The 15,884-nt window shown below is 40.0% G+C and overlaps 1 protein-coding gene across 2 annotated transcripts in view; it reads left to right on the forward strand.

The window, feature by feature from the left end:
- The first annotated feature begins 9,422 nt into the window (after nt 1-9,422).
- Nucleotides 9,423-15,884, forward strand: part of slit2 (slit homolog 2 (Drosophila)) — a 103,375-nt gene continuing 96,913 nt past the window's right edge. For both annotated transcript variants that reach the window (XM_088004502.1, XM_088004506.1), the window contains exons 1-3: nt 9,423-10,330; nt 11,114-11,185; nt 15,765-15,836. In XM_088004502.1, coding sequence (XP_087860628.1) covers nt 10,116-10,330; nt 11,114-11,185; nt 15,765-15,836 — 359 coding nt within the window. In that variant the 5' untranslated portion in view covers nt 9,423-10,115. The remainder of the gene's footprint in view (nt 10,331-11,113; nt 11,186-15,764; nt 15,837-15,884) is intronic.

Consider the following 15,884-nt stretch of genomic DNA (forward strand, 5'->3'; position numbering starts at 1 on the left):
TTATTTAAATTTAGTGCAGTAACTTATGAAAAGGCAGCAAGAATCTTTTAAGATAAGTGAACAAGGCGGAAAAGACCTATGAAATGTCACCAAAATTCAAGATTACCTTGAAAAAGCATTATATTTTTAAGTTATTCATCTTCAGCCTGCAAGATGTCTTAAACATTCCTCCTACTCCAATTTCAGTAGCTCAATATCTAGAAGTGTGGCCAAAATGTACTGAATGGCTTCTTTCACTTCCTTCGCCCCCATTGCCAAACTACAACCATTTGCAGACTACAATTCTAAAGCAGCGCAGAAAACTGACGCCATCATTCATAACGTCTCCTTCTCTTCGCTGACAGGCTCAGGTGACGTTCAAGTAGAAAAATTCAGCTCAGTGGAAGAAATCCCAGTCGGGGACTGAAGGGAGATGAGAATCGAGTTGAGTTGCATAGGAAAGCAAAGAATGATCAGGTAATTTCGTGTTAATAACTTAAGTGTTATTTCCGTCTGGTTATGCCCACATATATTAACTATCGCATTGCAAGAGTTTAAATTTCCCTAAGATTTGAAGCCTGGACCCAAACTGAAATTGCTCAATTTCAGTTTTAGAGTGTTGTCCAGTTATACCAATCTGTGGCACTTCTAAATGTAAAACTTTAATGTGTTAACATTTTATGAATCGCAAATGTTTGCATCTTGACATTTGCACAAAGCTACAAAATGCCATCTTTGCTGCACAAATGGTGCTCAAAAATATTTTCCTCTTTACAAATTTCTTTAATTTTGGTTCAGAGCCTAAAAACTAAATTGTATCAGAAGAAAATAACCAGAGCAAGCACAAAATCCAATTTCAAAATATGATTTAATTTATCAGGGGGGACAGCTGTGAAAAGGTAATTGTCTCCCTTGTTGAGTTGTAACCTCTCTGAGATTCATCACATTTTTTTTTGGAAAGTTAATACCTGATGAGTAATTTCAAGAAATCCTTTGAATTTATTGGAATTCAAAGACAGATAAGAAACAAAAACAAAGTTATTGTCTTTTATCAGTCTGGACACTGTTACAAATGTCACAAGAAAATGTGAACCAGTAATAAACTACCAAACTTACTGCAAGGATGCATCAGCAACGCATCCAGGAGGTTACGAAACATCCCTGAACCATGTCTAATAAACTGCTGGCATCACATTTCTCTTGCCTGATTCCAAGGAAAAAGCTAGATCTGATCAAAAATATGTATATGCAAGTATACAACGTAATTCATACTCTTCAACCTTTTCTTACCACTTTATTACCACAATTGTCACAAAGTTCATTCATTCATATTTTTAAAATGTTTTATAAGTACAATAAAAAAAGGAAAAAGTATTTCCTTATTTGCATTCCACGTCAGTTATTCACATTTAAATAAAATTTAGTGTAAGTCATTGTTGTCAGAAGTTGCCTAATTTGTAAAAAGACAGAATTGACATATCCATGTGTTAAAGTGGCCCAAAGTCGAAGCCTCAATACATTTGATAGGTGTGGTTCACAGATGCTCTTCATCCAGTCTCTGTGTTGTTTTGCAAAGAAAAAAAGAAAAAAAAAAGATGTCTGTCTTAGTATGTTTAAAGCCGGTAGAGGTATATCAAGGTGGGCAGAATACAAATACATATCACACCTTTTCCAATTTTATTTGTTAAAAATATATATAAAAAACGGTATCATTTTCCTTCCACTTCCCAATTATACAGTATAAGAGTGTGTGCTGGTGTGTCATGTGAGATCCCTATAAAATACATTTTATGGTTTATGTTGGTAACATCAAAACACTGGACAGTTTGAGAGGTATGAACAAGCTGAAGGATGTGAAACAGTTCAAAAGTAATCTTCAATTTAATCAGTTTTCATACAATTCAATTCAATTCAACCAGAGTATGTGAGAAGTTTGTAATTACCTATCACCTAAAAAAAAAAAAAAATCATACATACGTGAGGAAACAAACAATAGCAAGTTAAAAGGCTGATGGATGAAGATGGACAAAGAAGTGAAGTGAAGGTTCCCCGTGTGTGTTTTGCCCTGGGACCCAGTTTGACTTTTATGCCTCAGCATAAAAAACTTTAATCAACATTACACCATACCAGAGACATTGAGCACTCTTTCCCTTCCTGTTCTCTATTTGTTTTCCAATTGAAATGCAATGAATAATTATTTCCACCCATAAAAACCCAATGGCTAATACAGACACATTCACTTGATACGTGAAACTCGACACGCCTTTCTCCATGTGCAGGAGAATAGAGAGTTTCCAACACGCCAGTCATTCCTGAGATCCTATTCATCTCCTCAGCATCTCTGTGAGGCCTCGGCGGTGGGGTGTGTATAGACACAACAGCCTGCCAGTCCCATCGCAACAAAGGTAACTGCGCACATCCACACCTGAGAGCCTAACTTTCGGTACACATATGGAAAGATCTCGTCAAGATGAAACCGGGAACTCGGAGGAAATGCTTTTGTTTTGTTAATGCTGTTTTGTATGTGTTGGCGTGGCGCAGTGTGTGTGTTTCAGCGTCTGAGAGCGTGCATGCCTCATTGCAGCTGTGCAGCCACCTACTAAGCAAAGCACATTTGCGTTTTTAAGGATGTAATTACAAAGCAAAACACACATACGCAACACAAATCCTCAAAAGCTTTGATGTGAAACTGCTATCATTAACACATGGGAGTGACATGCTGTTTGAATTTCATCCTGCGTTGCTGTGTAAACTTGTGGCTATGCACGAATGAAAATGACCAAAGTTGTGCTCAGATCTTTGTCTGTCCACAATAAAACCCAGTCTGAGCAGGACGTGCTTCAGCAGCAGCTGTCCACCAGTCCAGGTGGTTGAAATGACCTCTTTGCTCACACAGGCACACTTCCCCCACACCTTCAGGTTGACTGCCCAGCCATAAACCAAAGATAACACAAACTGCTCCTAAATCAACAGGCTGTAATTAGCAGAGCCAGAATCACAGTCGACTGATAGATTCCCTTCAGATTAACAGATTTCTGTGCTTATAAACACTGTGGGTTAAACTTGCTATGCTGTTAACATTGTGCCATGCATAATTTGATCTCCCAATAAGCCAGACTTAAACACATTTTTATAAAAATATTTAGAAACATTCTGTAACATCCAAAGTCTCATTGTACGCCAGGTATGTGCACCAGTGCAATATCGTTTACACAAGTGCGATTCAAGTATCACAGCAATAACGCTTGATCACAAGCAACACCATGCAAATGCAGTGTTAACACCAATGAAGAGGTCAAACTGACACCAAACAAAGCAACTTCAGCACAGTGAAGCCAACAGCAGAAATTTGTGAAGGGGTTAGGGAACGGACAGGCTTTTGACTGCCGGGAGAGTCGATGAGTGTTATTGGAACCACGTGTGACCAATGAAGGCTAAATTAATCCAGAGGGAGCCAAACGAGAACACAAAATGATCAACTGATCAAGAACTAAGAAACTCCACACAGAGAAATGAACTGTTTTCAATCCTCTAAATGAGAGTAACAGACGCTGTCACTTAGACAACACAAAAACATAGAAGACTATTTTTTCTTTTTGCAAAGATACACTCATCCTCTAATTAATTAGACATGTCATTAACATGGCATTGTTGACGCAAACGTCAAACGAGCCAGTGACGTGTTAGCAGCTCAACGCATTTTACCATCTAGACTTTAGGAAGGTGATTTGCTGAGGTTCAAACTACGCAGCAGAATGTGGAAAAAAGGAAATTTAAGTGACTTTAGCAAAGATGCTGGTACCAAACAGACTGGTCATAGCATTTCAGAAACTATCTGATCCATGGGGCTCTTGATGCACAACAATCTCTTGGGTTTATAGAGACTGGTTCAAAAAAGGAGAAAATCCCCAGTGAGTGGCAGCTGTGAATACAGAAATACCTTGTTTATGTCAAAGATCAGAGGAGAAAGAACCTTTCCTGAAACCGATAGCACATCTGAATGCACAACATGTTGAACTTTGGATCGGATGGGCCACAGCAGCATAAGACTACACTGGATGCCACTCCTGATAGTACAACAAGTCCAACTTGGTACAAAAAAGGTATCCCTAATATAATGGCCGATGAGGATATATGGCAAGATAGGAGATGATATGAAACCAGCTTCAGGATTAGACTTTTTGATCACACTGTTTCTGGTTCATTTGTTTTCAGATGACGCATTAGCAGAAGGTTGTGACAGAATCTAACCAATGAAGTTACTGGGAGTTTAAAGTTTTTCAGGTTTCCTTCAAAGGAGTCCTCTAATTAATTAATTTACTTTCTTCATATTTCAAAACATTGCGTCGTCTTTGTGCGGCGCGCTAAAAATGGAGCAGTGTGGTTGAAGATCTCTCCACGTCTCAGAAATGAAAATCAAGTTTGTCAAGTTGCACCTGTCTTCATTGAGAATGCTAGCATTGTTCAACTGTCTCACTTCAGGGAATAACACATCTTTGTTCTTCCAGGGTTCATGACATTTTAATATCCTCACACAAGCAACAACAAAGCAGCAGGTGAAAAAAAAAATATCTTGCAAACATTTAGAATTCCTCCACCTCACTGTATAATTAGACATCAACTATTTTCTATTAAATGATTCGGAGTGAGCTTTCAGCAGTCCAGTTGGAAAAGCTGGACCGGCCTTATTCCCTCTTGCAAAATACAAACCTTCTAAAATAATGTATTTTTCCCACAAATGTAACGTATTACATTGTTGTAACGTAAAAACCTTGAAAAACAAGTTCACCAAAGCCACTCAGATGAACCGTATGAGTTCAAGCTCTTAGACCAATTCATTCAAAATTTCTCTACATATTGACTTTCAAAAGCAAAGCGATTAATTTAGCCTTAATATGACCAAAAAAATGACTTTCATTCATATAAGACTCCTGCTGCCAGAGTCACTTTGTTGTTATTGCACTCTTAACCTGTGAATATACTTTTACTCCCCAGACATCTCAGCATTTTTAGATGTCAATTTCATGCCTTCTCTGGAGGCACATGGCATTTACTGCAGTTTTTATTTTGAACAGCGGACGTCTCTGCAGATTAAAACTTGCCTGTATTTAACATTTGGTTGAATAGGAAGAACCTATAGAGAAAGTGTGTTCCTAATACAATACTATAACGTTTGCCATCATAAGCGCAATGATGTAACAACAAAGCTGCTTCAAACCACCTTGCTACTTTTCCTGTTTGATGATGGGCTGTTTCAAAAATCACAATGAGCTGAGTGGAAATGCCAGAATACACTCCCTACAGAAAGTCGTGTGCCTCTGTCAGGAAACGTCACTCCTGAGGACAGAAATGGCAACCATACACAATATGTTACAGTCCCTTTGCAAAAGTATTCAAACTGAAATTATAAGTCACATTTTGTCACAGGGCCCACATCTGCAAACATCAATGGCTGTGTTGCTGAAGACAATCATCTCCACGGAATGATGTTGGCATTTTAAAGTTTGTCTTGAATGTTGAATTTAAAGTAAATACTGAGTTCAAAATGTATATAAAAAAGAAAAATAAATAATTTGTGTTAAAATGTGGTTCAGAGTTATGGGATTAGGCTGCAGCTAACACTACAGGAGCTCAGTGATTGATGTTGCATCCCTTGAGGATATGGAAACATCACGATATGTGTGTGTGTGTGTGTGTGGGGGTGTGTGTGTGTGTGTGTGTGTGTGTGTGTGTGTGTGTGTGTGTGTGTCGGTGGGCGGGTAGGGAGTAGGCAGGTCAGATTAGGCCATGTCCTAACACATCTTGTGCCCTGAAGCCTGGTTGTTTTGTGGGAGATAAAGGTCATACTTTGACTCCTCTGTGATCCTCTCTCTTCCTTCAGCTGTGACACACCATCATCAATGACCTTCTCAATCTTTTCTATTTCAGATGCATAGCAGCGGGAGCAGAGGGGAAGGCTTCAGGAGATTGGACTAACAAGCAGTTATTTCTCATCAAGTTAATGCAATTTAACTGTGATATGCAATATTTTTTTTTAAAAACTGATGGAAAAAATAACTTTAAAAACAACTTATGAATACAGTAGTAATCTAAATGATAAGGACATCCTGATAACCAGGAGGTCAACTTTTCACCACTGGGAGCAAACAGTCGACAACTTTACAGACCTAACAGCTCGTGGGCTGTTTGCTGCTGTGCCAGTGGAAAGTTTTCAGATTTGGCACCCCTGCCCTCTGGATGTTTTTCCCAGTTCTCTTGGCAGAGACCTTTAAGCTCAGCCAACTTGGATCAAGAGAATCAATGTCAGTACGTTCTCAGGTTTTCTCAAGCAGTGATCGGTAAGGTACAGACTTGAGCCGGGTCACAGTTCTCGTGAGCGGTTTTGTCATCCTGTCATATGCTTTAAGTTTGTTTCTTGTTAAAATCTCAGCCCCTTTTTTGTAGATGGGTTTACTTCTGTTCAGCACAGGAAATCCATTGCACAAGGACAACCCAGGTTGGGAGAATTTTCACAAATCAGTTGAGCCATTGATGGAGAAATGGCTACAATCACTTTGGATGCACTCTTGATGTTAGATTTTAGATTGCTTTGCCAAAAAAATCTGAAAGATGCATTTTTATTCAGTATGCTTAAGTTAAAACTTTGCAAAAACCAGCGTTTTGTGCAGCTGCACCTCTGAAGGATGATTGTCCGTCAGCCTTTTTATCAATGGACAGAAGGTTTTGTTGATTATGTTTTGGAAAATAGCGCTGGTTCTGTTAGGCTGGATGCAATGGTAGGCATCAGTTTTTAAGTTTTGCCACAGATGTATAATTGGATTCAGTTATGGATTTTGATCGACCCATTCTATCATGAATTATTGTGCCATTTCCCTGCTAAAAAGTGAACCTCTGACTCTCAAGTATTTTACACCCTGTTTTCTTGCTGGTTTCATAAATCATTCTTTCCACAACTTTCCTCCTGATCAGTCTGTTGTAATCTTTGGTCTTCGTGATGCTGTTTGGTCTCATGTGAAACCCGCACGGGGCAGCTGCATTTATAATGAGATTAAATGACACACCCTCTTAGATTTTATTTAAGTGGATCGTAAATATGGGGTCTGAATATGATTGTGCACCACACTTTTCAGATTTTATTTGTCTAACATTTAGAAAACGATTTCCTCTTTCTTAATATGCACTGCTTTGTGTTGGTCAGTTTCACAAAGTACCAGTGAAATTCTTTAAAGTTAAAATCGTTGGAAGGGAAAAAACTAGGAAAAAGTTCAAGGGGAAGAAATACTTTAAGGGCATTGTAAATAGTTCAGTGAATTTAACTTTTCATACTCTAAAAGTCAGGTACCATTTGGGGAACTTCAAAGGTAACATGAATGACTTTTAGACTTTACTTAGCAACAGCCTTTGTCTGGCCAGTACGGCATGAAATTCTGATTGATAGAGTGCTGTGCTGACTTTGGTAGTTCTGCAATGTTCCTCCATCTCTATAAAGAAACACTGAATCCAGGATGTTGGTAATTTATCTTTGGCTGCTGATGACTTGGAGCTAAAACACTGAAACCAACTTGCACAGAGTAATCTTGCCCAAAATAAATAAGGAGTCTTTCTTGGACTGAGTACTGGTTCTGGATATTTACTTTACTTTTTTAACTGACAATTTAGCATAAGTGCTAAGTCACTGGTCACTAGTTAGTAGTGACCAGTGATTATCTTTGTTCTCGTATGCTGGTTTATCTCCTTAATTATAATAAAATCAATAACTGAATTAAGTAACTAAATTCAGATAGGGGAGCTTGCGCTACCACTGTTTTTAAAAATAAAAAATTAGACATCTCCTTAAAGATAGTTTTAAGAAAATGGAAAATCTGAAGAATTTTGGTCTTGACTCTAGTTGGTCAAGGCTGAAGCCCTCAGTTAATCAGTGAAGCTAACTTCCACCCTTTTAACAGAATTACACTATCAATCATAAGAATAGGAATTTGTGCGAATAATGTTTTATGAACATTTAGCTCGCATGTATTAAATCTACTTTTCAGTTTTCCAACATTTCTGCATTTGTTTTCTTAGTATAATATAATATTCTAATCTTAAATGGCATGTTTTTATTAGCTGTAAGCAGAAAATATTCACAATGAACATAAATAACAGCTTCAAAACACCAGTCTCTAAGTGAACAGAGTAAATGTAATAAATCACCTTTTCAATAACATTATAATTGATAGAATCTGTATGTAGTTGCTCTTTTAACATCAGTTCTTAGGACATCTGTTGCTTTTGCTTTCCCTTTGAGAGTTTTAATAACAGTCTTGAACTGTAGAATCTGTTCTATCTTTGCTTAGATTTAATAAAGTCTATTTTTTAAAGCTATAATTTTTTCAAGTTCACCTAATTTTGCTGCGCATACAAAGGATGGTTCAAAATAGAACATTTCGTAAATCTTTTTTTTGTTTTGTTTACATAGGAGAGACTAATTCTTTTATCTGAAATAACTAAACTACCCTGTGACATCCAACTGCATTATGACCATGAGTCACCCTGTTACGGTCAGCCTAATACACTGTAACAACCAACATTACTCTATGAAAGTGTCCAAAGATGGACTACAAAGACCAGTCTCTTACATGTTTGGTGTCGGCCTGATTCAGTTGGAATAAATAGTTCATTTCCAGGCCTCTAAAGGACTTGAGAACATGTTGAGAAGGTTTCACATCACCTATGTTGGAACAAGGCAACCTGCAGGACACCTTGGCCACCACCATCCGACCCTGACAACCAACCAACGAAATGAAGTTGCTGGACACTATTTGACACACCTGTTCTACCACAACCCACCCCACACCCTGTGACAACCAGCCCCATTTTGTGTAGCAACCAGTCATACATCCTAATGTCATAAATTGTGATAATTAATCCAGCACCACTTAACAGGCAGCTTCATATGCTGTGACAAACCAACCCAACACCATGTCAGTAGCCTTTGACAATGGACTACCAAGTTGGTTATCAGTGATAATTTACATTTTTTGTTACAAGTTGCATATCTACAACCCCTTTTGAGTCATGCACACGTTAAGCTTAAATTAAATTAATAACTTCTTATTTAATAATGTTTCGATGGTTAACAATCACAGTAGACTGAAACGTATGTAGTCTAAATCAATGAATCGTGGACATTGACGGTTCCGGAGGTGTTGTGTTGTTTACTCCAAGTTAAATTTCAGCAACAAGCTTTTTTGTAACCAACTAAATGGTGTCAGGTGATCAGGACACTGCAGAGGGAATTAGTCTCCTTCCGAGGTCAAACTGTTGCTGTTTGACCAACAGCCTGTTTGAAACCTCCTGCTACCTTGAGGGAATACGCAGTGAGTGCGCGGGCGCGTGTGTGTATGTGAGAGAGAGAGAGACGGAGAGAGAGAGAGAGAGAGAGAGATGCCTAAACAGACGCAGTAGCAGACGTGCCCGCTCCCGTCTGCCTGCCTTTCTCCTTCTCACACACTACAGAGAGCAGCGCTTTGACGCACCACGCATAGTTGGATTATAGTATTGCGCGCTGGTCTCTCGCCGGGTTTCTGGCACTCATTTTACTTCCAATTGACATCCCATCGGAATCAGAATATCTCCACCACTGCAGAGTTTTGAGGACGAACTTGGCGCAACCGCTGCTCTAGCGCCGGACGCGTGCTGTGAATTAATAACCAAAGACATCCTCACCTGGACTGTGCGTTAACGGGCAAAGTGTAATTGCTCGAAAGCACCTGGATCACATTAAGGATCAAGACATTTTCCTTGTTAGGAGACACTTAACACAGATCTCGCCGCCGGAGGATTCTGGCCACCGCATGCCGCGGACATGTGGAAGTTTGCGCCGCTGTAGCGCAGTCACAGACCCGGTCCATCTCTATAACTCAGTGGGATCAAACTCCTACTTCACACGCTTTACGCACTCAGAGGACCCAAATGTAAAAAGAATAACATCGTTTTTCTTTTAGAAAACCCAAACTTGGAAAGGAAGGAGCAGAGCAAACATAAAAGAAACAAGAGTGCGTTGCCTGCGGAGTTTGGTGAGCTCCTTCGGAAATTCCGAGGCTTTTCTCCGTATTCTGCGGGTCTCGTATCGGCCACCCACTTCTGCCGCAGTCATGGTGGGAGCTGTGCGCTCCGTTGGCCTTGGCCGCTCCTTGGAGACTGCGCCGAGGCTTCTGCTCCTGGGGACCGTCCTCGTCCTGGTCCTGATAAGCAGAGCAGACAGTCAGCCGTGCCCGCCTCAGTGTTCCTGCACCGGGACCACGGTGGACTGTCACGGCCAAGGTCTGCGCAGCGTGCCCAGGAATATACCCCGAAACACGGAAAGACTGTAAGTTTAAGGAACACTGGTCCCTGAGTAATTTACTTTTTTTTTTTTAAAGCATTATGATTTTTTTTAATTATTATTATTAATTAACTTAAGTAGCAATAATGTAACGTGATTATCATCCTCACAGATTTGGGTTTTGTTCTAACAATGCTAATATAATGATTTCATTAAGAAAAGGATGGATAATTACGCAAATGATCCCAAAACATTACCAAAACTACTCAGCGCGCTAAGCATGAAGGACCACATCTGAAAACCGCAGGGCTTTAAATATTTCAACTGTCGAGTCAAAGTACACTTAAGATCACAAGATGTGGCGGCTGATAAACATACTTTTTTTTTTCTCTAAAAACAGTCAGATTTATTGCTACATGTGTTGAATGTCAGGGTAAGTCAGATCGCGGATCTGAAGTTGGGGGTGGAGGGGCTGTCGCTGTGGTCTTGCTGGTGGTTTCGCACTGTTGCACTACCAGAGCCTCCGTCGACCACGTCGGTTTGTGTGGAGACCAGCGAGTTAATCAAAAACGGATTTGGACAAGTGGGCTTTGACTTAAACGGGCCTCGTTTTACCAGGCGGAGTCCCTTGATGAAACTTGTTTGAACAGTTTCAGTGCAGCGGCACAATATTTCTGGGGAGAGGAGGGAGGGGAGGGGGGAGGGGGCAGTTCTCTCCGAGACTCACATCCCAATTAAGATCATAGGTTTGCAACAGAAAATGTATTTATATATTTATGTTTTTATGTAATCTGTTATAACTGCTTTTCTCTTTTTTTTTTAATCTAGGGATCTGAATGCAAACAACCTCACTAAAATCACCAAAGGGGATTTTGCAGGACTGAGGCATCTGAGAGTCCTGTAAGTTGATTTTGTTTAAGTGTTAATGTTTATTCTTCTCTGCACAAATGTGAATAGGTAAATTACATGTTTCTTTTACGTGTTCTGTAATGATTGCTTAGGCAAAGGCTATAGTGGGTCTGGTTGCCCTACAGTCTTATGTCAGAAGTGCTGGATAAAAGGAGATAATGTGATGTTCCCCATTTTGTAAAGACAAATTTAAACTGAATCTGTTCCAGTCAACAAAGTGGAAAGACCTAAAAATCTAGAGAAAGAGAGAAAAAGATGGGGAAACTGGGGAAAGAACAATATAGTCACAACAACGATGAAGAAATAAAAAGAAAGGGGGGAAGAGAAAGAAACTTGTAATGAACCACTTGACATAGAAATTCGTACCAGATGTAAGTAACAACCCAAGTAATCCACACAAAAGAAAATCAACACAAAATAGTCCATGAATTGTGTTCTGGGTAATAAGTGGCATGAAACATGTTCTGGATAATAATGAAACATGAAGTGAATGCTTACTGAAATTTAATACATAGTAAAAAAGTATTTTTTTAAATCTTTTTTACTATGTATGTTGAAAACAAGAAGTCTTCTGTAACTATAATTAGTTACATTCAAGTTTGACCCATTCTTTCACATAAATATTAAAGGAACTGAAGTGACTCTTCTATGCACTCTGACCTTCACTCCAGCAGTTTCACATTTTTTTTGTCTGAACAAAATCTGTGCTTGAGACCATCTTGGAGAAAAATGCTCCTTTGTTTCATCTTTAGCTTTTTATCGAGTGTCTCTGTAAATTTCTTTATTCTGCCTTCCTTCAATGATGTGAAATCACCCAGCACCAAACACAGAGAAGCAGCCCCACATCATGAGACTGATATCTGAAAACTTTAACATTTGTGTGGTGTTTTTGGGATGCTGTGCTGTGCCACTACTTTGCCAAACACAATTTGCGGCTTCGCTAGCTTGTCCAAATGTTCTGCAGTAAACTTTAAATGAGTGGATGTGTGGAGTCTTGTGCAATGTGTGTACATATGCCTTGTTTCCATCGAGCGGTGCGGCACGGGTCGCTGTGGTTCGGTACGCTATTTTGTCTGTTTCCATTGTAAAAGTTGCTCAAAGACCCGACCCGTACCGCACCATTCCTGGGGCCCCCTTCAGATGAAGGTCCAAAGAACAGCGGTGTGTTTAGGGTGGAGCTACTGGCGTCACCCAACACAGTCCATTGATCGGGGGACAGAAAAATGTTGCGAGGCATACTTGTGGATCACGTTTGTTGTCGCTGTAGTATGATGCAAAGCAAGGCATTTTGTTTTAATCCTGCCCGCCCAGTGAGAGTCCAATTGGCGATGGAAATGCTCTCGTGAACAAGCCGGAACACAAACTATAAAATATCATGCCAAACTGCATCGGCTCGTGCCTCACCGCTCAGTGGAAATGAGGCTGTAGAGTATGCTAAGATTTAGTGACTAACTTATTGTCTTCTTTAAGCCTTTTTTAATCCCTCTGTGGTACTTGGCTCTTACAAAACAGCACTGATTATGTTTTTGACTCCTCTGTGGAAAATATTTTGAAGAGCGCCAGGCTCTTTCGAAATTTAGCTTCGATGGTGACCATGAGAGCCTTTAGAAATAGGCCAAAACCAGTGCGAAGTTTATGGATATCTTGGAAGAGTTTGCTGTTATGTAACAGGAGATGCTTCTTTTATGACACTTTACTAATAAAAAAAAATACCTTTGAATGAATCATGAGTTAAGACTTAGCCTGCTGATATTGCTTTGCACTGACAGGGGGCAGGATTGTTCACAAAATACTCAGATTTCATTTATTTCATCCATTTTATTGGTTTTCTGTATTTTTGCACCTCATTTTCTCTGTGAGTTTAGTACTTATTCCACATACATACTGATCAAATATTGACCAATTTGCTTTGATTTGGTCAATATTTTATCAGTTGTAAACCGATAAAATATCAGTGTGGGTCTCTTGGGTTCTGAGACATGGTGGGAATTTCATATCTGCAGCTCCAATAGAAATATATTTTCTTTGACACGTTCAGCTCTTGTTTTCGTCCCTACGTGGCTTTTCTTTCACAGCCGTAAAAGTTTCAGTTGTAATTATGAATTTTTCAGCTGCTACATGTTTTTTTTTGTTTATGTTTGGATGGCATTGTGTAGATGTCACTGCATCAATATACGCTGTGAGTGTGTGTGTGTGTGGGTGTGTGTGTGTGTGCGTGCGTGCGTGTGTGAGCAGGTCTTTATTTGCTTGTATTTTTTGTAAATGCGTACAAAAGTGGAGGTTGAGGTTGAAGTTAAAGTGAGGAGGTGGTTGCAAAGACAGAAGTAAATGATATTCACACTCACAGCTCTGATGTGCTCTCTTTTGCTCCAAACAGTCCATTACAAGGCAGATTAAACAGTTTCCTATCCCGTCCTGCATTTTGAAGCCCTGCCGCATGCAGCACTGCATCTAGTTGTGGCGGTCGTTCCGCTGAGCACACAGACTACGCGACCAACAAAGAGCAGCTCTCTGGCACCTGTTAATGCCGTCGTGTTAATCTGCCAGTTGGAAGTGTCAGGCGGGGTTTATTTTAACCACTGGGACCCGGGGTCCATGTGCTGGAGTGATTAACACACTGGTGAGGAAATGATGGAGGGCAAGAATGGAAAGAGATAGCGGTCATTAGGTGTAACCGCGGAGAGAGGAATGCAGCTGCTGGAAGGGAAGGCTGGAGGGGAAGGAAAAGGGAAAGAGAGAGTCAAGTAAGAACAAGTTTCCAAACCTAAGATCAGACTGGGTTCAGAGTTCCCCAGCTCTGATTTGCTGCTGGGAAAGTCTGATCGCCGCTGAGCGGCAACGTGAATGGTTTTAAAGCACATTGCTGGAATTCCATTGGGATTATAACCTTAATTACCAACATTTCATCTGTGTTCGCCTTATGTGCAATATTCTTATAATTATTGATTATGCGCCTTTTTAAATAACCATCATGTCCAAGATTTTACAAATGGATAAACAATCAACAGCTGAATTCTTTCACACTTTTCCTTTACACTCACAAAAGGAAACCATAAACTGTAAAACCATAAAGTACATGGTTTCACAGTTTTTCAGAAATAAAATGTATGAAAAGTGTGTCGCAATTATTTTTTTTTCACCCCCATTGAAGCATCTTTTGATGCAGTTGCAGCAGTGAGTATTTTGGGGGTATTCCTCTACCAGATTTGCAAATCTACAACCTGAATTTTTTTGTGTATTCTTCATTCCAGAATAATTCGAGGTCAGGCAGAATGAATGGGGGAATGTCTGTGAATATCCGTTTTCAAGTATTACCAAAGCTTCTCCGTTTCAGAAGAGAAGATAATTGACTAGACTGGAGGTGTCCAACTTTAGTCCTCAGTGGTCCTGTTGTTTTTGACATGTCTCTACTAAAGCAGAGTTTCTGGGTTTGAATCCCAGCCTGTGCTTACGTGGGTTCTCTCCAGACGGAGGTGACCTGCATAGGGCATTCCCGGCCCCGTTACAGCTCGAGATGGACAGTCATTCCCGAAACCCCAACCCCTACTCTGCATAGACAGATAATGGGTGGTTGGATGAGATGAAATGGAAACAACCAGAATTTTGATTCAAACTAACCTACAAATCACTCTTAAGAATGACAAGTTGCTTACAAAGTTTTAAATAGATTTGACTGGCAATGTGAGTCACCAACCAAACAGTCATAAACTTGTGTGATAAAACCACAGAAACTCAAAGCCAGATTCCAGACAAAAGTAAATCTGAGCTGGAGTGAAAACAACCACAAAGATTTGTAAAATGATATGAAAAGTGAAGTTATGACTGGAAAATTGTAATAAATAGATGCAAAATAACCACAGAGTGATGTAAAAATTGTGCAGATCTTTACGATCCGAGAGCCACACATGACCACAAATTGCATTAGCATAATTAGTGGTTGTTTTGAATCTCTCGGTGTAAAATCCTCTGATATGGGTCACGTTTATCGCCCCGTTCCTTAATCATCTTACGCTTACAGCACATTAAACGTTTGTGTCTTGTTGTTGGTCTTGGTCAGCGGCACAATCCTGCTGGAGTTTTGCTGGTGTTAGGGAATGAGTGGTCACAGCGATGTGGTTGGACAGCAAGCAAATTGGATGATGGATGAGTTTCTGTCTAACTGATGGGTTACTTTTAAAGTCGATTCTGAGGGCTTATCGACCTGTCGCTGATTGTCTTTTCTCCCTCCCTTTTGCTGCTTCGACATTCTCCGACTTTCCATCCCCTCCACGCTGCCGTCTCTTTTTTTTCGCACCAAATGCAACCGATCATTTCTTTCTCTTCTTCCATTCCCTCTCTTCTCTATTGTCAATCTCCTTCCATCTTTTTGTCAGTTTCTGCTCTGCCCTTTTTTTTCCCTCTCTCTCTCTCTTAACTCCAGGTCAATATCGCCATGCCTCTCCTTCTGTTTGGTCTCTCATGCATCCATCAGCTCTGACACCCTGTGTGTCTCTTTATCAACCCATCTCTTCCCTTTTTTTAATATCCAGTCCTCACAGTCTCACACCCCCTCTTGATGTTTCTTTCACAGGCAGTTAATGGAGAACAAAATCACCACAATTGAGAGAGGAGCGTTCCAGGACCTGAAGGAGCTGGAGAGACTGTGAGTGAAGCTGTTGTCTACTTTGACCTCACTGGTTTGTCATGTTAC

This window comes from Poecilia mexicana, unplaced genomic scaffold (genome assembly GCF_051168715.1).
Source record: "Poecilia mexicana isolate PSO_F unplaced genomic scaffold, ASM5116871v1 scaffold_1, whole genome shotgun sequence".
NCBI lineage: Eukaryota > Metazoa > Chordata > Actinopteri > Cyprinodontiformes > Poeciliidae > Poecilia > Poecilia mexicana.